Source organism: Chiloscyllium plagiosum, unplaced genomic scaffold (assembly GCF_037043375.1).
Source record: "Chiloscyllium plagiosum isolate Xiang-an unplaced genomic scaffold, Cpla_swu_hap1 HiC_scaffold_5, whole genome shotgun sequence".
Classification (NCBI taxonomy): domain Eukaryota; kingdom Metazoa; phylum Chordata; class Chondrichthyes; order Orectolobiformes; family Hemiscylliidae; genus Chiloscyllium; species Chiloscyllium plagiosum.
In genome coordinates, this window is record NW_028270143.1 from 109393503 (window position 1) to 109416777 (window position 23275).

General features: G+C 42.5%; 1 protein-coding gene across 3 annotated transcripts in view; it reads right to left on the bottom strand.

Annotated features, from left to right (window-relative positions):
• The window catches only part of ube3c (ubiquitin protein ligase E3C), a 184578-nt gene extending 169009 nt beyond the window's left edge, over window positions 1-15569 (bottom strand). The window contains exons 1-3 of one of the 3 annotated variants that reach the window (XM_043690704.2): window positions 15522-15569; window positions 14418-14519; window positions 3094-3147 (exon numbers count right to left, since the gene is read on the bottom strand). In XM_043690704.2, the coding sequence (XP_043546639.2) occupies window positions 3094-3147; window positions 14418-14483 (120 nt within the window). In that variant the 5' untranslated portion in view covers window positions 14484-14519; window positions 15522-15569. Of the gene's footprint in view, window positions 1-3093; window positions 3148-5376; window positions 5504-14417; window positions 14520-15184; window positions 15347-15521 lie in introns of those variants that run through there. The other 2 variants (XM_043690705.2, XM_087987558.1) reach the window with 2 other exon arrangements.
• Window positions 15570-23275: the final 7706 nt, after the last annotated feature.

Sequence of the window (23275 nt, forward strand, 5' to 3'; positions counted from 1 at the left end):
ATTCCCTGGCTGTTCTTTGTTTGGCTTGCCCTTTAATGGTAGTGTTGTCCCAGTCGAATTCATGTTGCTTGCCGTCTGCGTGTGTGGCTACTAAGGATAGATGGTCTTGGCGTTTCGTGGCTAGTTGATGTTCATGGATGCGGATCATTAGCTGTCTTCCTGTTTGTCCTATATAGTGTTTTGTGCAGTCCTTGCATGGGATTTTGTACACTACATTAGTTTTGCTCATGCTGATCGGCCACTACAGCGGACAGCTGAAACTGACAACCAGAAGCGGCAGGGACAGGCCACTATAAATGCCGGAGGAAACACCACAGAAGCGCTTCACAGGAGGCTCCCAAGCACTGAGGATGTCACCTAGACAGGGGACGAAACATTTGCAACAAAAATTTCCATATCGGCGAACAGAACCACAACAACGAGCACCCGAGCTACAAATCTTCACCCAAACTTTGAACACATATAAAACACCCAGATTAAGGGCATACTGGTTGAAACTGGCTTAAAATTATGACCTGCACTTTTACAAAAGATGCAAAATGCTGTATATTTCTATGACCACCATTGCAAACTTCCTCTTGGTCAGTACTAGTTAGCTTTACAGAAACGAGTATGGATCTCAATAGAACCTACATGTTCAGCTCCAGGAAGTTTAGTTTAAACATACTGTAAAAGAAAATATAGTTAATCTATTCAGCCGGACAGCATTCTACAATATCAAAACAGCTACAGAAAATTGCAACTGTTTATTGCTTTGTTAAAGCCACAGGTCACTTCAGTAAACCAAGGACAAACACTTTAATAGTGCCATAAAATGACATTTTATGATACTCAAGGCTATAGTCATTAACCTATTCATTTATTGGAAGCCAGTGTGTCTGGGTTTTTAAATCTAACACAACATTTGAATGAAATGCAAGACAAAAACACTAGGCACATACACACAACCGAAAATGTACGTGCGCGCTCGTGTGTGTGAGCTAGAGCAGAAGAAAATATATCAGTGATTAAACAGAAGTCTAATGTGGCTGCTAATCATTGATAGTTACTTTCCAAGTTTAGGTTCAAAGAAAAATTTCTCATGAAAGGCAGTGGACAGTCATTGCCATCACTCTCAAAGGTGAAAGCCAGGGGAGAAATAAATATTAAACTAACTTTTGTCATGAGATCTGGATGACATACTTGAGAAATGAGACGGACAGTTGAAGACAGTGTTAGTTCAACTTCTGAGAAGATGGGAGCCCACAGCAAACGCAAAAGAATGAATTTCATAATTTGGAGTTTAAAGGAGGCACGAAACGAGCCTGACAAACCTGCTACAATTCTTTGAAGAGGTAAAAAGTAAGTTAGACCAGGGAAACCCAGTGGATGTTACCTTAGACTTCCAAAAGGCCTTTGATAAGGTGCCTCACAGGAGGCTGCTGAGTAAGGCAAGAGCCCACTGTATTCAAGGTGAGCTACTGGCAGAGATTGAGGATTGGCTGCCTGACAGGAGGCAGAGAGTCAGGATAAAAGGTTCTTTTTTGGAAATGGCAGCAGGTGACAAGTGGTATCCAATAGGATTCAGTGTGGGGGCCGCAGCTGTTCACTTTATATATAAATGACCTGGACGAAGAGCCTGGGGGCATTCTGGCAAAGTTCACCGATGATACGAAATTAGGTTGACAGGCAGGTAGTTCTAAGGAGGTGGGGTGGCTACAGAAAGATTTAGACAGTTTAGAAGAATGGTCCAAGAAATGGCTGACAAAATTCAACGTGAGCAAATGCAAGGTCTTACATTGGGGAAAAAAAAAAGAGTACAGGAATGGACTATTTATAAACTATGAGAAAATTCACAAAGCCAAAGTACAAATAGATCTGGAGTGCTAGTACAGGATTCTCTAAAGGTTGACTTGCAGGTTGAGTGCGTGGTTAAGAAAACCAATGTCATGTTGTCATTTATCTCAAGAGGGTTGGAATGTAAAAGCAGCAATGTGCTGCTGAGACTTTATAAAGCTTTGGCTAGGACCCATTTAGAATACTGTCTCCAGTTTTGGGCCCCACACCTCAGGAAGGACATACTGGCACTGGAGCATGTCCAGCAGAGATTCACACGTTTGATCCCTGGAATGGTAGCCCTAACATATGATCAACAGCTGATGATCCTGATTGTGTTCGTTCGAGTTCAGAAGCTTGAGGGGAGATCTAATAGAAACTTTCAAGATAATGCATGGCTTAGAAAGGGTGGACTCTGGGAAATTGTTTCAGTCAGGCGGGGATACTAGGATTTGTGGGCACAGCCTTTGAATTAGAGGGAGTCAATTTAGAATGGAAATGGGGAGACATTTCTTCAGCAGAGAGTGGTGGGTTTGTGGAATTCACTGCCACAGAGCGCAGTGGAGGCCGGGACATTAAATGTCTTCCAGGCAGAGATTGATAAATTCTTAATCTCACAATTAAGGGCTACGGGGAGAGTGTGGGTAATTGACGTTGAAATGCCCATCAACCATGATTGAATGGCGGAGTGGACTCGATGGGCCGAATGGCTTTACTTCCACTCCTATTTCTTATGGTCTTCTTATGGAAAGTGCTGGTGCAAACAGAAGATATTGGTTTTCTGGTTGCATCTTGAGTTTAGACTTTACTGGAACTGAATCCAGGTGCTTTATTAAGTATTGAGCTGTTCTAATGTCTCTAGCTGATCTGGGAACTCTGAGTAACACCATGGTTTATTAAGTGTAGAAAGGAATGCATGGTTGCCTAGCAGTGACTTGGTTTTATATTGATAAACAGTAAGTTACAGCTTTTGTTTATTCAGTGAAAGAATCTCAAAAGTATCTATTCTCAGTTTTCAAGTTGTTTGGCATTATGCTATTTATTTCTGTACTAAACCAAGACAAATATTTATGAAGCAGTAAGTTTTTGCCCTCTGCTGTAAACATTAAAGTATCATTTACCCAATCTGCAATCATATTGGACTCAGGAAACATTCCAATTTCCATTATTGTGAGAGGATATCATTATAACAGAATAGGGTCTTCAGTAAAAGTCCACGAGTGTGCAGTAATGTGCCCACGATGTTTTAAATTAATGAGAATGAAATCTCCAGTTTACCTCTCGCTTTCGCCTTTCTTCCTGGGTTCGATGTAGCAGTGAAGCTTTTTCTTCCTTCAAAAAGATTTATACAACATTAGCTTGTTTGAAACATTGTTCTCATTCTCCAATACTTCTGTTGTTTATGATCTTTTGACCAGTAAACAAGAAAATTCAGTATTTTCTAATTACACCAGCCTAAAACTGGAAGACAATTCAACACAATTTGGACAAATCGTTGCAGGAGATCAGGTTGACATAGCTAAGTCTTTCCAGCATTTTCGGTTTCTAAAATTCACAAACTAAAGCAAAACCACATTTTTTTAAAAAAAAAGGGAGAGAAAATAAATTCCACACAAAACTATTAGCTCCATGTGGTTACATACTCAGACTCCTCATTTCTGTGAAATAGAAGTACAATTCAAGAAAACTCACAAATACAACAGCAAGTGAAGCATTAAGGCATTCATAATTCAAGATGGTGACAGATTAAGAAAGCACGCTAGTGTACTAAATGAGACCGAATAACCAAGATAGTTTAACAGACACTAACCAATGTGGGGATAAATGCCCATAAACAGGCAAATTAAATGTAACATTTTGTTAAAAAGGCACAATAGGCAAAGGATTAAAAACTCCATACATTTTGCACTAATTACATAAGCACCAATAAGCACTATGCATATGTGCAAAGATAGAAAAACAGGTCACAAGAGAATCACTTTCAAATAGGACTTCATAATGAATCAAGAAACGTATCCTCACTGGTCTTGAATCGGTGACTCAATTTCGACTAGGTTAGATGAGATTCCCTACAGTGTTGGAAACAGGCCTTTCGGCCCAACCAGTCCACACTGACCCTCCGAAGAGCAATCCACCCAGACCCACTCCCCTCTGAGTAATGCACCTGACACTATGGGCAATTTAGCATGGCCAATTCACCTGATCTGCACATCTTTGGATGGTGGGAGGAAACCAGAGCACCCTGAGGAAAACCACGCAGACACGGGGAGAATGTGCAAACTCCACACAGACAGTTGCCCGAGGCTGGAATCGAACCTGGGACCCTGGCGCTGAGAGGCAGCAGTGCTAACTACTCAGCCATCATGCTGCCCCGTTGAAAAACAGATCTTGCAATTATTAATAATTTAGGGTGGTTCAGGCAATCTTCCAAGAGCATGATCAGACCATCATTTAAAAAGTAAACAATGTAATACAGATCTTATAACTGAGTCAATGTTAGAAACATTGCCAATACACGAACAAAATCACGGGTAGCGCATTTGGCCCATTTTAGCTTAAACAGTCAGATTTTCCTGGTTGGATAGTTTTCAAATCATATGAACCTTGGTTTCATTCAAATTGACCTGAGATATTGATCAACTTTCTCCAAAGAATTAACTCCAGGGATGCAAAGTTTTACAACAGTCAAAAGGCCAATTATAAAATTCAGCTACTTCTCCTAGCTGGTCGTTACTAAATATTTATTTAGTTAATTTTAATTCACTCAGGGTACATGGTCAATGCCTGATTGACCAGCATAATTGCCTTTCCTTGCTGCCCTTGAGAATTTGATGAGCTGCCTTCTTGAACCACTGCAGTCCAAGTTCTGTGCGTAAACCCACAATGCTGTTAGGGAGGGAACAGCAGTATTTTGACCCAGCGACACTGAAGCAATGGCAACAGATTTCCAAATCAGTATGGTGAGTGACTTGGCGAAGGCGTTCCCAGTGTAAGTGCATTATGTAGGAGAAAATGAGGACTGCAGATGCTGGAGATCAGAGTCGAGAGTGGGGTGCTAGAAAAGCACAGCAGGCCAGGCAGCATCCAAGGAGCAGGAGAATTGATGTTTTAGGCATAAGCCCTTCATCAGAGACACTTCTCGGCTAAGTGTATGTATTTAGAATGTATGAGCATTAACATTATTTTTATAATGTCCTTAAACAAGACTTCTTATATGAAGATGACGCAACACCATCCTTGGCACCTGTACCCATCAAGGTTAAAAGCACTGCATGGTGCAACCACTAATTTATCCAAGGTCCCAGGTTTGATTGTACATAGAGTTAAACATCGAATGACACCACACATGGATTGCGCGATAGACAATAAAGGTGTTATTCATCCTACCAAAACAAAAAGAAACCTCTTCTTTGGAAAACATGAGTCTAAAAATCACATGAGGATTTCTGGAGACACACATTTATCAACTGGTATCACTGATTGTCATATGCAAGTGCAAATAAAGCATTAGAACTCATTAATAGGAGGTACAGAAATCACAAGTAGAGAAATTACATTAACCTTACACAGAAGCTTGGACAGTATTGTATTTGATGATGGCATGACACTCGATGTGGATGGTGAATGATGATCACTTGAATATGGAGGCTACTAGAGCAGATGATGAGGACAATGCAAACTCCATCATTGGTCTGGAAGGGAGGAGGAAGGTCAGAGCATTTCATGTGAAACTTTATGGACAAGGTCAAGTGACCATGGTATGGCAGGGGAGAACCCTTAGCTCCCTCCCACTCCTCAATATTCTGAAGGATCACTCTCTCTGCAATAACCTGGTCTATTCAACGGCCCACATCCCCTCCCTTTTCTCTGGCACCTTGCAATCCAAAAGCAGGGAAAACAGAAGTTATATCTGTCATCTCCCTCTTCACCTCAAGTTATCAAAGATCCAAACACACTTTCTACCAAATTTCAACAGTACTCCAGACACTTTTCAGACTCAATGCTATATTCAACAATTTTAGACCACAACCCAAACCCTCATTTTGTGGTTGTTCACTAGTTCAACTGTTTTTTCTTTGATTTATCTTATCTCAGTCATGAATTTGGAAAAATAGCTATTGTTATTCACACATTCTTTTAATACATGGTTTCCTCACTTGACCCAGTACCACATTGATTTAAACTCTTATTCTCAACACCACCACAAGCTCGCTCTTTGTTCACATCGTTATTCCAGTGTGTAAAGAGGCAACTCAGCCCATTGTGTCTGCACCAGTTCACCAAGTTAGCATTTAATTCATGTGCAATTGCCATGCCTTCTCCCCACAAATTACACAGTCTTCCTTTTCAGAGAACCACCAAATTATCTTCTACTTGTGTCAATTGAACCTGTCTCCACCAAACTCTGCCAAAGTTAAAAATCACACAACACCAGGTTATAGTCCAACAGGTTTAATTGGAAGCACACTAGCTTTCAGAGCGACGCTCCTGATGATGTTTCTCCAATCACTACTACTTCTCTTCCCAATTACAATAACTCTGTGCCCTCTCATTCTCTTACCTGCCTCTCACACTTGCTGAAAATCTACTGTATTCAAACTTTTTTCAGTTACAATGAATGGTCATTAATTCTTTAACTCAATTTCCAGAGATGCTTTCTATTAAAATTAATTGAGGGGATGAATGCTAGGCCATCATTTATTGCCCATCCATAATTGCCCAAAGGGCAGTTAAGTGTCAACTTCATGGCTGTGGGTCTGGAGTCAGAGCAGGTAAGGATTGCAGTTTCTGTCCCTCAAGGGCATGAGTGAACTAGATGGGTTTTCTTCCTGACAATTGATAAAGGATTCAAGGTCATCATTAGACTCTTAATTCCATAGTTTTATTGAATTCAAATTCCGCCATCTACTTTAGAGGGATTCAAACCCAGGTCCCCAAGACAGTACCTGGGTCTCTGGATTAACAGTGCAACATTAACACTCGGTTATCACCTCCCCCACTACACAATCGAGTACTTGCAGCACTTTTTGTCTTTATTTCAGATTTCTTGATTTTAGCGTGCTGCTTTTATACCACAAATCAAATAAAACATGACTTCATAAAAACCACAACACAATTTGACAGGATTAAAACTCAAACCTCTTGTAAAGCCTTAAACAGGGGATCAAGATCTATCGGCTAGATTAGCAGACATCTTCAAAAATTTTATAGACTCTAGAAGAGTTTCTTTGGTATGGAGTCTCACTAATGTAGCTTCACTACTTAAGTAGGGAAGCAGAGGAAAACAGTGAATTATAAATAGGTTGACTTGATAGTGGGAAACGTGCTAGAGTCTATTATAAAGTAGTAATAGCAAAGCGCTTGGAAAATAGTGACAAGATCAGACAGAATCAGCATGGATTTATGAAGGGGAAGTCATGCTTGTCAAATCAGCTAGAACAGAGAGAGGAGATAGCATGTGAGGAAAATTTGTTTCTGCTGAATTTGCCATTGCCAAGGGTGCATTTACAGGATGCTGCGAGATTAGAATGATTGATGCAGTAGTAATTAAATATATTCAGTATTTCAATGATGTCATGCCAATTCCTTTTGTCCTTGCACTTGATCTGTGCTTAACAATAAAGTGTATTTTGCTTAAAGACTAGGGGTGGAATAATTAAATCACACCTGGAACACAGCGCCTTACACTTATCTCTTAATAAAATCAAATGTTCAATCTAAGCTATCTCCTTGATATATTTTGAGGGGAGAAAGTGAGAGCTGCAGATGCTGGAGATCAGAGCTGAAAATGTGTTGCTGGAAAAGCGCAGCAGGTCAGGCAGCATCCAAGGAACAGGAGAATCGACGTTTCGGGCATAAGCCCTTCTTCAGGAATGAGGAACGTTTGTCCAGCAGGCTAAGATAAAAGGTAGGGAGGAGGGACTTGGGGGAGGGGCGTCGGAAATGTGATAGGTGGAAAGAGGTCAAGGTGAGGGCGATAGGTCAGACTGGGGTGGGGGCGGAGAGGTCAGGAAGAAGATTGCAGGTTAGGAAGGTGGTGCTGAGTTTGAGGGATTTGACTGAGACAAGGTGGTGGGAGGGGAAATGAGGAAACTGGAGAAATCTGAGTTCATCCCTTGTGGTTGGAGGGTTCCTAGGCGGAAGATGAGGCGCTCTTCCTCCAACCGTCGTGTTGCCATGGTCTGGCGATGGAGGAGTCCAAGGACCTGCATGTCCTTGGTGGAGTGGGAGGGGGAGTTGAAGTGTTGAGCCACAGGGTGGTTGGGTTGGTTGGTCCGGGTGTCCCAGAGGTGTTCTCTGAAACGTTCCGCAAGTAGGCGGCCTGTCTCCCCAATATAGAGGAGGCCACATCGGGTGCAGCGGATGCAATAGATGGTGTGTGCGGAGGTGCAGGTGAATTTGTGGCGGATTTGGAAGTATCCCTTGGGGCCTTGGAGGGAAGTAAGGGAGGAGGTGTGGGCGCAAGTCTTGCATTTCTTGCGGTTGCAAGGGAAGGTGCCGGGAGTGGAGGTTGGGTTGGTGGGGGGTGTGGACCTGAAAAGGGAGTCACGGAGGGAGTGGTCTTTTCGGAACGCTGATCGGGGAGGGGAGGGAAATATATCCCTGGTGGTGGGGTCCGTTTGGAGGTGGCGGAAATGACGGCGGATGATACGCTGTACATGGAGGTTGGTGGGGTGGTAGGTGAGGACCAGTGGGGTTCTGTCCTGGTGGCGGTTGGAGGGGCAGGGCTCAAGGGCGGAGGAGCAGGAAGTGGAAGAGATGCGGTGGAGGGCATCGTCGACCACGTCTGGGGGGGAATTGCAGTCCTTGAAGGTGGCGGCCATCTGGGTTGTACAGATTTGGAACTGGTCCTCCTGGGAGCAGAAGCGGCAGAGACGAAGGAATTGGGAATATGGGATGGCGTTTTTACAGGGGGCAGGGTGGGAGGTGGTGTAGTCTAGGTAGCTGTGGGAGTCGGTCGGTTTATAGTAAATGTCCGTGTCGATTCGGTCGCCCGAGATAGAAATGGAAAGGTCTAGGAAGGGGAGGGAGGAGTCGGAGATGGTCCAAGTGAATTTGAGATCGGGGTGGAAGGTGTTGGTAAAGTGGATGAACTGTTCAACCTCCTCGTGGGAGCACGAGGCAGCGCCGATACAGTCATCGATGTAGCGGAGGAAAAGTTGGGGGTGGTGCCAGTGTAGCTGCGGAAGATGGACTGTTCCACATATCCGACGAAGAGGCAGGCATAGCTGGGGCCCATGCGGGTGCCCATGGCTACTCCTTTGGTTTGGAGGAAGTGGGAGGATTGGAAAGAGAAGTTGTTCAGGGTGAGGACCAGTTCAGTCAGTCGAAGGAGGGTGTCAGTGGAAGGGTACTGGTTGGTACGGCGGGAAAGGAAGAAGAGGAGGGCTTTGAGTCCTTCGTGATGGGGGATGGAGGTGTACAGGGACTGGATGTCCATGGTGAAGATAAGGTGTTGGGGACCGGGGAAGCGAAAATCATGGAGGAGGTGGAGGGCGTGGGTGGTGTCCCGAACGTAGGTGGGGAGTTCTTACACTAAGGTGGACAGGACCGTGTCGAGGTATGCAGAGATGAGTTATAGTGAAGTTGGGGTTGGAACGGAGGCAGTGGAGGGCTGCACGTTCTGAGGGTGAGAGGTTGGTGTGGGTGAGAGGGGTGGAGAAGTTGAGGCGGTTAATGTCACGGCGGCAGTTGGCTATGAAGAGATCGAGGGTGGTTAAGAGGCCAACACGGGGTGTCCAAGTGGATGGGGTGTGTTGGAGGCGGGAGAAGGGGTCGTCAGAGGGTGCGCGAGAATCTTGGTTAAAGAAGTAGGCACGGAGGCGAAGGCGGCGGAAGAGGGGGTTTGGGTTGGTCCATAATACCAGACAAAAAGTGAGGACTGCAGATGCTGGAGATTTGAGTAGAGAGTGTGGTGCTGGAAAAGGCACAGCAGATCAAGCAGCATCTGAGAAGCAGGAAAATCAACGTTTTAGGCAAAAGCCCTTCCCGATGAAGGGTTTTTTGCCCGAAACATCGGTGTTCGTGCCTCTCAGATGCTGTCTGACCTGCTGTGCTTTTCCAGCACCACATGAGGAAACTCTTGTCATAGCTCCAACTCCGAACGACAGAAAGCTGGGTGGAAGATAATGCTGTGAGATGGATGCAGAGAACTTCAGTGCAACTCGGACAAGTAAATGGGCAAACACAATGCAGATGCAGTGTAATGATGCAGAAATGTTAGACTATCGACTTGAACAGCAGAAACAGGAAGGCAGATGATCACCTGAATGACAACAGATTGGGAAAGGTGGAGATCGTAAGACTGGAAGGTATAGGAACAGAATTAGGCCATTGAGCCATCAAGTTGCTCTACCATTTGGTCGTGGCTGATGTGTTTATTAATTGCATCTCCTGTCATCACTGAGTAACCTTTGATCCCCTTATTAATCAAGAACCTATCTATCTATTGCGGTCTTAAATACACTCAGTGACCTGACCTACACAATCTTCTGTGGCAAAGGGTTCCACAGATTCACCATCTTCTTGACTAAAGGAATTCCTCCCCATCTTAGTTCTCAAGGGTCGTCCCTTCACCGTGAGGTTGTGCCCTCAGGTCCTAGTCTCTACGACTAGTGGAAACATGTTCTTCACATTCATTCTACCCAGGCTTCCAGTATGCTTTAAGTTTTGATTAGATCTCCCCTCGAAACTCCAAGTGCAGACCCAGAATCCTCAGTCTCTCCTCATAAAACAAATCCTTCATTACTGTAAACCTCCTCTGGGTCTCCTCAAACACCAGCACATTCTTCCTTAGATACAGGGCCTAAAATTGCACTCAATATTCCAAATGTGGTCTGACTGGAGCCTTATCTAGCCTTGACAACAGATCACTGCTCTTGTACACTAGCTCTCTCAAAATGAATGTTAACGTTGCATCTGCCTTCCTAACTGCTAAATAAAATTGCATGTAAACCTTACAAGAATCCTAAACTCAGACTCCCAAGTCCCTTTGTGCTCCAGATTCCAAAGCCTTTCCCCATTTAAAAAATGATACCTAGGTGTCCTCATACACCATTTGCTGAAGATAAGCATGTGGCTACAGCAGATAGTTAAAGAAAGCAAACCGCATCTTGGCCTTCATAGTGAAAGTATACAAGGTCTTGGTAAGACCACAACTGTGGTATTGTGTGCAATTGGGTCTCCCTCTCTGAGGAAGGATGTTTTAGCTATCGAGGGAGTTTGAAGGAGGTTTTACCAGTCTGATTCCTTGGATGGCAGAACTGACATACAGGCGAGACTAGATCAGTTTCAGCTATATTCTTAAAAAGATTAGACAAGGTGAATGCAGGAAGGATGCTCACAATAATCAGGGAGTCCAGAATAAGGAGACAGTTTAAGGGGAAGGGATAGACCTTTTAGGACAGATAAGGAAGAATTTCTTCAGAAAGTGGCAAGCCTGTGGAATTCTTTGGCACAGAAAACTACCGAGGCCAAACCATTGGAGACCAAGAGGGATGTAAATATTGTTCTTAGGACCAAAGGGATTAAAGGATATGGGCAAAAAGCAGGAACAGGATACTGAATCGGATGGTCAGCCATGGTTGTATTGAATGCCGGAATAGCTTACTCCTGTTATTTTTTTATGGCTCTATGCATTAAAGCCTAATACCGATTATAACATTCTCCAAGTAAAAAGAATCCCTTGTGACAAAAACAGACTTGTTGGAGAAACTCAAAAGGTTTGGCAGCATCTATGGAGAGAAAGCAGGGTCAACGTTTAGAGTCCAGTGATCCTTTTTCAGAACAGGAACACAGTGCATTACTCTCATTTGTAAAATATCAAAAGCTAGCCATTCCCATTCAAATTATTTAAATACAGTTCTACCATCCTACAATGTGACAGTGAATAAATGAGTAAATTTGCTAAGGTGAATTAGTATAGCCAGAGTTATTAAATCATTAACAAGTAAGAAAAACAATAGAAATGTTTAGGATAATCAGGGAGAGAACCGTACAGTTTTCACTGGACATTCTTCAAAACAGTAACAAAAACTGAAAAAAAGCTAATATACAGAAGGCAGCAGACAGCTGTAAAATATGAAGTTAAGCCTCCATCACATTCATGTATCTTTAATAATATTGTACATAATAGAAGGTGTGGAAAATTACATCTCACAAATTTGGTTGCATTTTTTAAAGAGGTGACTAAGGAGATCAATGAAGGTAGAACAACAGACGTTGTCTGTATGGACTTTAGCAAGACCTTTGACAAGGTTCCACATGGTAGACTGGTTAGTAACGTTAGACTATAATGGATCCAGGGAGAGCTAGCCAATTGGATGCAAAATTGGCTTGACAGTAGAAGACAGAGGATGGTAGTAGGAGGTTGTTGTTCACACAGGAGGCACGAGACCAGCAGTATGTTACAAGGATTGGTGCTGGGTCCAATTTTGTTCATCATTTATATAAAATGATTTGGATGACAAGATAAGAGGCACGGTTATTAAGTTTGCAGATGACACCACAGTTGATAGTATAGTGGACAGTAAAGAAGATTAGAGTCAAAAAGTGTGGTGCTGGAAAAGCACAGCCTGTCAGGCAGTAATCAAGGAGCAAGAGAGTCGACATTTGGAGCAAAAGCTCTTCCTGATGAAGATGAAGGTAGAACAACAGACGTTGTGTACATGGACTTTAGCAAGGCCTTTGACAAAGGTCCCACATGGTAGACTGGTTAGTCAGATTAGACTATAATGGATCCAGGGACAGCTAGACAATTGGATACAAAATTGGCTTGATAGGAGAAGAATCAGATGAAGAACTTATGCTCAAAATATCAACTCTCCTGCCCCTCGGATGCTGCCTGACCTACTGTGCTTTTCCAGCACCACACTTTTTGATTCTGATCCCCAGCATCTGCAGTCCTTGCTTTTTCCCCCCAGTAAAGGATTATTTAAGAGTACAACAAGATTTTGATCAACAGAGCCAGTGGATTGAGGAACATCAGATGGAGTTTAAGGCAGATAAATACAAGGAGTTGCACTTTGGTAAGAAACCAGGGCAGGATTTATACAGTGAATGGTAGGGCCCATGAGTGTGTCGCTGAATAGATACATCCAGGGGTGCAGGTACATAATTCCTTGGAAGTCGCATCAGAAGTAGAAAAGGATAGCAAAAGACAATGCTTGGAACACTTGCCTTCGTCAGGCAGAGCATTGAGTCCAGGAGTTGGGATGTCATGTTACAACTGTACAAGACATTTCTAAGGTCACATTTAGCGTACTGCATACAATTCTGGTCAGTCTGGTATAAGGAGGAAGTTATTAAACTGGAAGTGGTGGAAAACAGACTTAAAGATGTTACTGGAGGGTTTGAGTTCTAAGGAGAAGTTGGATAGACTAGGACTTATTTCTCTGGAGTGAAGCAGGCTGAAGTGTGACTTTATACAAGTTTACTAAATCATGAGGGGCATGGATAGATGAATAGCCAAGGTCTTTTTCCCAGGGTTCGGATTCCAGAAATACAGGGTATAGTTTTAAGTTGAGAGGGAAGAAAATTGAGACACACGAGAGGGGTAATGTTTTCACACAGAGGTTGGCATATATATGAAATGAGCTGCCAAAGTAAGTGGTAGAGGCAGGTACGATTACAACATTTAAAAGATACCTGGACAGCTGCATGGTAGGAAGGGTGAAGGTGGGATATAGGCACAAATGCTGGCAAACGAGACTAGTTCAATTTAAGAAACTTGATCATAAAGTCATTGAGATGTAAAACACGGAAACAGACTCTCTAGTCCAACCCACCCACGCCAACCAGATATCCTAAATTAATCTATCCCACATGCCAGCATTTGGCCCTATTCATCTAAACCCTTCCTATTCATATACCCATTCAGATGCCTTTTAAATTCTGTAATTGCACCAGCCTCCACCACTTCCTCTGGTAGTTCATTCCAAAACACACCACCTGCTGGAAAACAGCTCCAGCCAATTCAACTTCTCCGTATAGCTCAAACCCTCCAACCCTGGCAACCGTCCTTATAAATCTTTTCTGAATCCTTTCAAAGTTTCACAACATCCTTCCTATAGAAGCAAGATCAGAATTGAACACAGTATTCCAAAAGTGGCCTAACCAATGTCCTGCACAACTACATCGTAATATCCCAACTTCTATACTCAAAGCACTGACCAATAAAGACAAGCATACTTTATTCACTCCCCTGTTCACCTGCAACTCCATTGTCAAGGAACAATGAACCTGCACTCCAAGGTCACTTTATTCAGCGACAGTTAAAGGATATGTTTCCATGCTGTATGACTATGACATCAATGTCCTGTCCTAATCAACATTTATCCCCCAATCAACATTAGTATATTACCTGATCATTTTCAAATAGGATAGCTTGCTGTGCAGAAATTGGCTGCCATGTTTCCTACGTTACAGCAGTGACATTTCCAGAAAGTCTTTAATGGGCTTAGAAACAATACTTTATATTCCTTAGCTTTGATTACATAATTGCCACAAACCATTTTTTAAAGTTCAGATTCAACATGTTATTAAATTAAGAAATGCTTGTTGCACACATTAAAACTTGATTCTAACAGCAAGTGATTACTCACCTTCCTGCTTGCTCCACCAAGAGATACCTTGGGCCGCGTTTTGAAATCCCCTTCAAAGCTGAACATGTCTGTATGTTATTCCATCTAGTAGAAGTACAGCTCCTATATGTGAAATTGTATTTCCATTTAAGCAAATATTCACATCTCCAATAGTTTTTACAAAGCTTAACATCTTGACTATTCAGCAATAAGAACCTAATGGTAACAGGATAAGGAGGACCTCACCCAGAAAAGAAAATTATCACTTGTTTAGTATGGCAGTGAAAATTTACAACACATTTTAATTACACAACATAGGCTAAAGCACTGAATGACATGAAATTACAACAGCACACTTAATTTTCTTTTCTAGGTATGCAGACTTCACTTTAACTCAAAGCAATTTTCAACATTAATCATGTGAATTCTACACAAGTATACAAACTATATAGGGCATACAGGATACTTTGGATTCCAGCATCTGCAGATATTTTTTGTCTCTAATACAGCATACATAAGCTATTCCCCATTATAAGTTGAATTGCTAATACTCTTGAGATCTCCTAAATCTGAACGAATCGCATCTAGTATGGTTTAATCACATCTCTGCTTGGGTGCTTGTCATAACAGTAACCAAATTCGTAGGGCTTACAGAAAAGGGGCGGGGAACGAAGTGGTGTACAACAAGGGCGAAAGATACAACACCGTCGAGAAAAATAAAGACTACTGCAAAGATTGTAACTAAGCAGAAAGAAGAGCCGCCTTCCGTGTATCTGAGTGAGAAATACCGTGATTCCGAGGCCTGGCCAGTGGAGTGAATTGTCAGCCAGGGCTCTTGCACTCTTCCTTTATGACTCAGCAGGACGCAAACGCTGATTGTATTTGAGAGAGAAGGGAGTTTCTCTGAAACATCAGCTTCGGAGAAAAAGAGCCTAGCATCCAAACATGTTGTAAAAGACTGAGAAACGGATTTATTAATGGGGAGGGGGGGGGGGAAACACGAAAGGGGGGAGGCAGTGGTGAGAGGGTCTCCTGCTCTTCTCTTCAGTCCCCCCTTTCCCCTCTCCTCATTACTCTCTCGTCCCCTCCCTCACGACCCGGGCCGGCCCAGCCCGGCTCCTTTACCTGATGCACCAGCTGCCGCCTGTAACTGAAACCGACAGCGCACGCCGGAAGCTGTCATCGTTCCCAACGGCTCAGAACAGCCCTCCTTCCCACAACCACCCCGCGTCCACTTCCTCTCCGGAGACCCCGCCTACTCTGTGACGTCATCGCGCCCCCGCCCCCAAACGGTTGTTGTGGAGGAGCCTGGGATGGACAAAGTTAAAAATCACACAACTCCAGGTTATGGTCCAACAGGTTGATTTGGAAGCACTAGGTTTCGGAGCGCTGCTCCTTCACCAGGTGGCTGTGGCACAGGATCATAAGACACAGAATTTGTAGCAAAAGATCACAGTGTCATGCAACTGAAACGATACACAGGGCGACAGCGGTATCCGCGGAATCGTTTCCCACGGTTTCAGTTACCTGCAGTTTACCACGGCCTGAACATGGTGTATGGAATGTTCCAGAACCGGGACCAGAGGTCTAGAGGGGAGGTAAATTTCCCATTGAAATGAATGGGTTCACTCCAATCTGTAGTTTCGGGCATTCCCGGTAGGTATCCCTAGCGGGTACGGAGGGCCTAGTGTATTGAACAAACTTAAATTGCTCTTTAGTCTTTCGTCATTGATAATGGGTTGCAGGTTTCAGTTCATTGATATGTAAATGCAAGAACTTCTTTTTAGTCACATTCTCGAGATAACTTAAGGTCTTATTTAGAAAAAGATGACATCTCAACTCAGACAATGCATTAAATCTAGGTTTGTTCAATGTATCATTTCAGTCTCATGACACTGATCTTTTGCTATAAATTCTGTCTTATGATCCTGTCCCACAGCTACCTGATGAAGGAGCAGCACTCCGAAAGCTAGTGTTTCCAAATGAACCTGTTGGACTATAACCTGATGTTGTGTGATTTTTAACTTTGTCCAAATGTTTGAGCAGCGCAAAGTCAGTTTCGGACATTTATGTCACTCTCTACCCACCCCACGCTGGACTGGGCCCATGCCTGTACTACACACGCACATTTCCAACAACTAACACTTGGAAGAATCTTGTCTCATCTGTAGGTGTTGAAAAATGTGATGCTGGAAAAACACAGCAGGCCAGGCAGCATCCGAGGAGCAGGAGAATCGCGTTTCGGGCATAAGCACTTCTTCAGGACTCACGCTCGCAGCCATGCTACCTACACTCCCTGCAGTCAGCTCTGCCCCAGCTCAGGACAACACTCCCCCAGACCTGCAAAGGACCATTGCTGTTCTTCATCCTCAGAAGAATTCATACATTAAACAAACGTTTTTTCCTAGCAGCGCGTGGACTCTCATCTGTCAGTGTTTAAAAAAAACAAATTTCGACATTCTGAAGGGGAAAGGTGTCAAGATGCTGGCTTTTATTCGAAGATTTTAATAAGCAGGGTACTTAAATCAGTGTGTTATTGATTTGATTTGTTGTAAGTGTGCGTGCAGTGGTTGTGTTCTCCCCACCCTCTCTCCCCCCAGGCTGCTTAGGAAGGGAATATCAGTGCAATAGTGACGTCATCAGGATGGGGAGGGCTCGCAACCTTTGCCCCAATATCTATCACCTGTCCCTTTTCACCAGGACCAGAGAAACTGAAGATGAAACTGAAATTGCTGGAAAAGTTCAGGAGATCTGGCAGCATCTGTGTGGAGAGAGAAAGTACAGGTAACATTTCGGATCCAGTGAGCCTCCTTACGATGCTGGAAATCAGAGACAAAAACAGAAAATACTGGAACGAACCTAACAAGTCTGGCAGCTTCTGTGGAGAGAAAGCAGAACTGAATCTGAGCAAGGTTCATTGGACCAAAACGTAGACTCTGCTCTCTCCCCACTGCCTGAGGCTTTTCATTCCAGGCAACATCTTGGTGAATCTCCTCTGCATCCTCGCCAGTGCAATCACGATCTTCTGATCATGTGGTGACTAGAACTCCACACAGTGTTCCATCTGTGGCCTCACCAAGGTTTTATAAAATTGTAAGCAGACTTCCTTGTTTTTATATTCTGTGGCAAGGTTAATGAAGACAATCATGGCACCTGCTGCCTTCACCACCCTTTCTATCTTCAGGGATCTATGGACTTGTCTACCAAAGTCCCTTTGTTCTTCAGTATTCCCCAGAAACAGACCATTCATTCTGCATATCCTTCCCTTATTAGTCCTCCCAAAATGCATTACCTTGCACTTATTAGGATTAAATTCGATCTGCTATTGTTCTTCCCAATTTACCAGCTGATCAATATTCCTGACGCAGGGCTTATTCCCGAAACGTCAACTGTCTTGCTCCTCAGATGCTACCTGACTGGCTGTGCTTTTGCCTCACCACACTTTTTGACACTGACTCTCCAGCATCTGCAATCCTCACTTTCTCCCAATATCAATCAACCCTGAGGCCATGGTTACCAACATCCCAAATTTTCATGTGACCTATAAGCTTATCAATTACCCATCTACATTCACATTTAACTTGTTAATGTACATAATAAACAGCAAGGGTCTCAGCACTGAACCTGCGCTACACCACTGGCCACAAGCTTCCAATCACAAATATAACTCTCCATCATCACCCTTTGCTTCCCATATTTGTAAGTCAAATTTGAATCCAGTTGCCAACTTGCAAGAGTTCACTCTTTCGGATTAGCCTTACATGTGGGGTTTAGCCAAAGGCTTTAGAGAAGCCCATGTAAACCATGTCACCTATTCACATCAATATATTTTGTCACCTTTTCAATAAGGTGCACTAATTTAAAACCCAAATGAGGAATTTCTTCTTTCAGACAGTTGAGGGTCTTTAGAACTCCTTGCCACAGAGACCTGTGGAGACAAGTCCTTGCATATATTTAAAGCTGAACTAAATTGGTATGAGACGGGGTAAACCCTCCTGCTTAATTTAAATCGGCAACACAGAACTCATTTATCCCATGCAGTAATTTGTAAAAGTTCGAGAGGCCACAAACTATTTAAAGTACAAATTAACAACTTTATTTCTTAAAGTATAACAGAGAATAATTAGCTAACAGCTATGTACAAGTCCTTCTTCTAACCTATTGTTTACTTTCCCTTCTATAATACTAGTCCCCCAATTAAGATTTACTGAAAAGTTCTAATTTCAAAACGAGTCAGCAGTCAAGTCTTCTCTTTATCTTCCTCTGTAGATTTGCTCTCCAGGTCAGTGTTGACGTTTTTCTCTGTGCAAACCCCTTCTCTAGACAGGTACCTCTCAGAGAGTTCTGACTAGTAGCCTACATCTGTTGGTCTTTTGACAGTTCTCTCCCAACTGTTCAGTTTTTCCCGGTCTTATACCCCAAAGCATCGGATTAATATTGTCAATATACTAAATTCAAACTTGATTGGAGTTTGGTATTTTTTTTGTGGGGGAGGGGTCATTATTTAAACTGACTGGCCTATTTCAAATGTGTTTTTGTCTCCAGGCAACCAACTATCCTAGTTATTGGACCGCATGTTACATTGTATCTTATTTAGAACACTTGGTGCTGTCAGGTAGTTCTGCTAGTTTTTAACTCTTAAAGGTATAGTACACCCACATCTTCATAACAAAATAGATTCTTGATCAGTAGGGAAATTGAGAGTTCTGGAGAAGGGACAGGACTTTAGATCAGTCATAATCCTATTGAATGGTGGAGCAGGTTCATGATGCCAAATGATCTACTTCTGTTCCTATTTCTTATGGTCTTCTAAGAACCAGGAGTAGTAGGCAATTCAGGCCTCGAGTCTGATCTGCCATTGAATATGATCATGGCTGATCTCATCTCAATCTCAACTCCACTTTCCTGCCTGCTCTTCATAACCCTTCAACCCTTCACTAATTAAAATTATTTCTATCTTCTCTATAAATATATTCCGTGGCCCAGCAACCACTGCACCCTCAGGTCATGAATACCACAAGGTTCACAATCCTCTGAGAGAAGTAATTCCTTCTCAATTCTTATTCCCTGCCTCCCCTTATTCCAAATCCATGACCTCTCGTTCTAGATTGCGCCACATGGGGTGACAATCTTTTTATGTCTACTGTGTAAATCCCCTTTAGAATCTTAAATATCTCAGTTAGATATCCTCTCTATATCTAATATATTATACATAATTTCTAAACTCCAGAGTTTGGGCCTAAACTGTTCAATCTTTCTTCATAAGACAAACCCTCATCTCTGGAATCAATCTAGTGATCATTTGATCTGACTGCTTCCAATTCAACTACATTCCTCCTCAAGTAATGGAATCAAAATTGTACACAGTACAATGAGGTCTCAATAATACCTTGTGCAGCTGCAGCAACACTTCTCTATTTTTATACTCTATTCGTTTAACAATCAATGCCAAAATTCCATTGCCTTCCTTATTTACCACATATTTTCTGTGATTCATGGCTTCTATTGGCTTATTTAAATACTAACATTTCACATCTCTTAACAATGACTATATTACTGCAGCACAAAATGTCAAACATAACAAACTAATAGTTGTTCCAGTTAATCATTTGTCACAACAAATAGGTGTTGGTTTTACCAGCTGAGTGTCTCTGGTTTTTGGATTGAAGTAGATTGCTGGGGCATCTTCTAGGGAATCTTCTGTTTCATTGGACAGCTCTAAAGCCAAAATTTCACAAATCAAGGCAGTGTTTACATGCAAGGTGTATGGATCCTTCTTGCCTATGTATACGCAGTTCAGGACTCAGCATGCATAATCAATCAGTGGCACATGTTGATATTTCACAGAAGTAGACTTCAGGAAAGGCATAAAGCAGATAATATAATCCAGCAGAGTCAGTATGGCTTGATGGAGGGGAAATCAGGTTTATTGGAGTTCTTTGAGAAGTAACAAGCAGGGGCGAGAAAGATGTCCCAAATAAAGTTATTTTGTAAAAATACAAGCCCATGATTTTGGAGTGGTATATTAGCATAGATAGAGAAATGGCTAACAGACCACAGAGTTGGGATTACGGTGACATTTTCAGAATGGCATCCGATAACAAATGAAGTGGGATCAGTGCTGGAGCCAGAATTATTTATAATCTATGCTAATGATTTGGATGTCAGACTGAATGAACTATTGCCAAGTTTGCAGGTGACACAAAAATAGATAGGAAAGCAAGTAGTGAGGATGAAGCATTGAGTCTGCAGCAGGATATAGACAGGTTAACTAAGTGGACAAAAACTTGGCAGATGTATTGTGGGTAAATGGAAGGTTGTGCGCTTCAGCATGAAGATTATATTATGAATATTATTTAAATGGAAAATGACTGCAGCACAGAGGGATTTTGGAGGTCATAGAGATGTACAGAACAGAAACACACCCTTCAGTCCAAGTAGTCCATATTGACCTAATTAATTGAGTCCCATTTGCCAGCACTTGGTCCATATCTCTTGAAACCCCTCCTATTCATATACCCATCCAGATGCCTTTTAAATGCTATAATTGTACCAGCCTCCACATTTGAAGGGCTTTTGTCCGAAACGTCAATTTTCCTGCTCCTTGGATGCTTCCTGACCTGCTGTGCTTTTCCAGCAGCATTCTAATCTTGACTCCACACTTCCTCTGGCAGCTTATTCCATACATGCACCACCCTCTGTGTGAAAAAGTCCTCACACATAAATGACAAAAAGTTAGCAACCAAGTACACAGGTAATGGGGAAGGCAAATGGACTTTGGTCTTTATTTCAAAGGGAATGGAATATAAAATTAGGGAGACCACTCATTTGAGACAGAGGAATTTCTTCTTTCAGGAGGTTTCCTCAGAATCTGTGGAATTCTTTACATTAGATGGCTATCGAAGCTGGGATGCAACATATATTCTAGGCTGAAATGGATGATTTTTAATCTGTAAGGGAATAAAGAGTTCTGGGTATCAGTCAGAAAAGGAATTGAGGACTAACAAATCAACCACAATCTTGTTGTATCATAGAGCAGACTTGATGGACAAAATGGCCTTCCTGTGCTCCTACATCTTTGGTTAAGCTCCAAGTTTGGCAGGAAAACATGTCCCTTGAGGGCCGCACGTATCTCCATCTACAGTCAGCTCTCCAGAATCTAGGCATGTGCACAAGCTAGACAGATCTACAGAGTGTACACTGCCATGTTCGTAGCTGATGGTAATACAGGACAAGTCAGATTCCAGAGTGATTCCTGGTTTGATAGACAGTAAGTTTTACCTCTGCAGTTTTGTAGCCATGGTGGTCAATCACTGAACATATTTGTAAGAGACTCTCAATGTGCTTTGAACAAAATGGTAGAAAAGATCAAAGCTCTATGAGACCATAAGATATAGGAGAATTAAACCATTCAGCCCATTGGTTTGCTCCGCCATAGAGAGCCAACTTCTTGAATCATTATACTTGATGCAATGTAGGTACACTCAGGATTGTTAGGGAGGAAATCTCTGCATGTTAATCCAGCAACAGAGAAGAAGCAGAATTGGTTCCACAAGACCATAATATATAGGAGCAGAATTAGGCCATTTGGCCAATCGGGTCTGCTCCACCATTCGATCATGGCCAATTTGTTTCTCAACTCCATTATCCTGCTTTTCCCCCCATAACTCTTGATCTCCTTACTCATGCAGAACCTATCTAGCTCTGTCTTGAAGACACTCAATGACTTGGCCTCCACAGATTTCTGTAATTTACAAAGCTCTTATCAGAAACTGAAAAAAAAAGATTGAACCTTATTCCCAGCAAATAATGTCAGTGAGGATACATAATTCGGTGGCTCAGTGCCTCACAGTGCTGGGGACCTGAGTTCAATTCCATCCTCAGGCAAGAGCCTGTGTGGAGTTTGCACATTCTTCCTGTTTCTGCATGGGCTTCCTCCAGGTGCTTTGGTATCCTCCCACCATCCAAAGATGTGCAAGTTAGGTGGATTGGCCATACTAAATTGTCCATAGTGTGAAGGGATGTGTAGATTAAATGCATTAGCCTTGGGAAATACAGGGTGATAAGATAGGGGAATGGGTCTGGAGTGGATACTCTTCAGAGGGTTGGTGTGGACTTGTTGGACCAAATGGGCTGTTTCCACACTGTAGGTATTCTATGGTAAATTCTATTCTATGGTTGAGTTGTAATTTAGAGTTATCATGGTGCACTGTTTGCAACTGTATGAGAGAAGTCAAAACTGAAACGATAGGAACATTTTGGAGCATTAGCGAAAACGACTGTGGTGATGGAAGAAAGTGCTCATGCTAACAGAATGCAGGAATAAGTCTATACTGACAGCTTGAAACCAGTGACACATTTGAACTGTTAAGAATCATAAAATATGGCTGTGGTTTAGCATTATTCCACTAGTAAGAATGTTGCTTTCTTTAGGTGTTGATACTAGTCAGGCAGTTGTGTAGCAGCAGGGTTTGGATAAATGGAGTAAAACATAACAGAATTTAACTACTCAGATGGTAAATGATGTAGTCTTACTTTAACTGGCTGCTCATTTCATCAATGAGTAAACACAAATTCTTTTTTCTGAGCTATCTTGATTCATCGATTTAAGGGGTGTTTGTATTTTGTGGATAGACTTGATGAGCAGTGCATCCTGCATGTGGATGAGTATGGGGCACAAGGAGAACAAAAATCCACAATGCCACTACCAATAATTGGTGGTGATGCCTGGGTAGGAAGGTTATGGGACATTGAATTCACTGACAAAGAAGATGGTCATTGTTAACACCCTCCCAACTTTTTACACAGTCTAGTCCAGTAGAAATGCCAGCATACAAGCTCAAACTCAAGAAAAGGAAGAGTTATAATGTTATTATGAG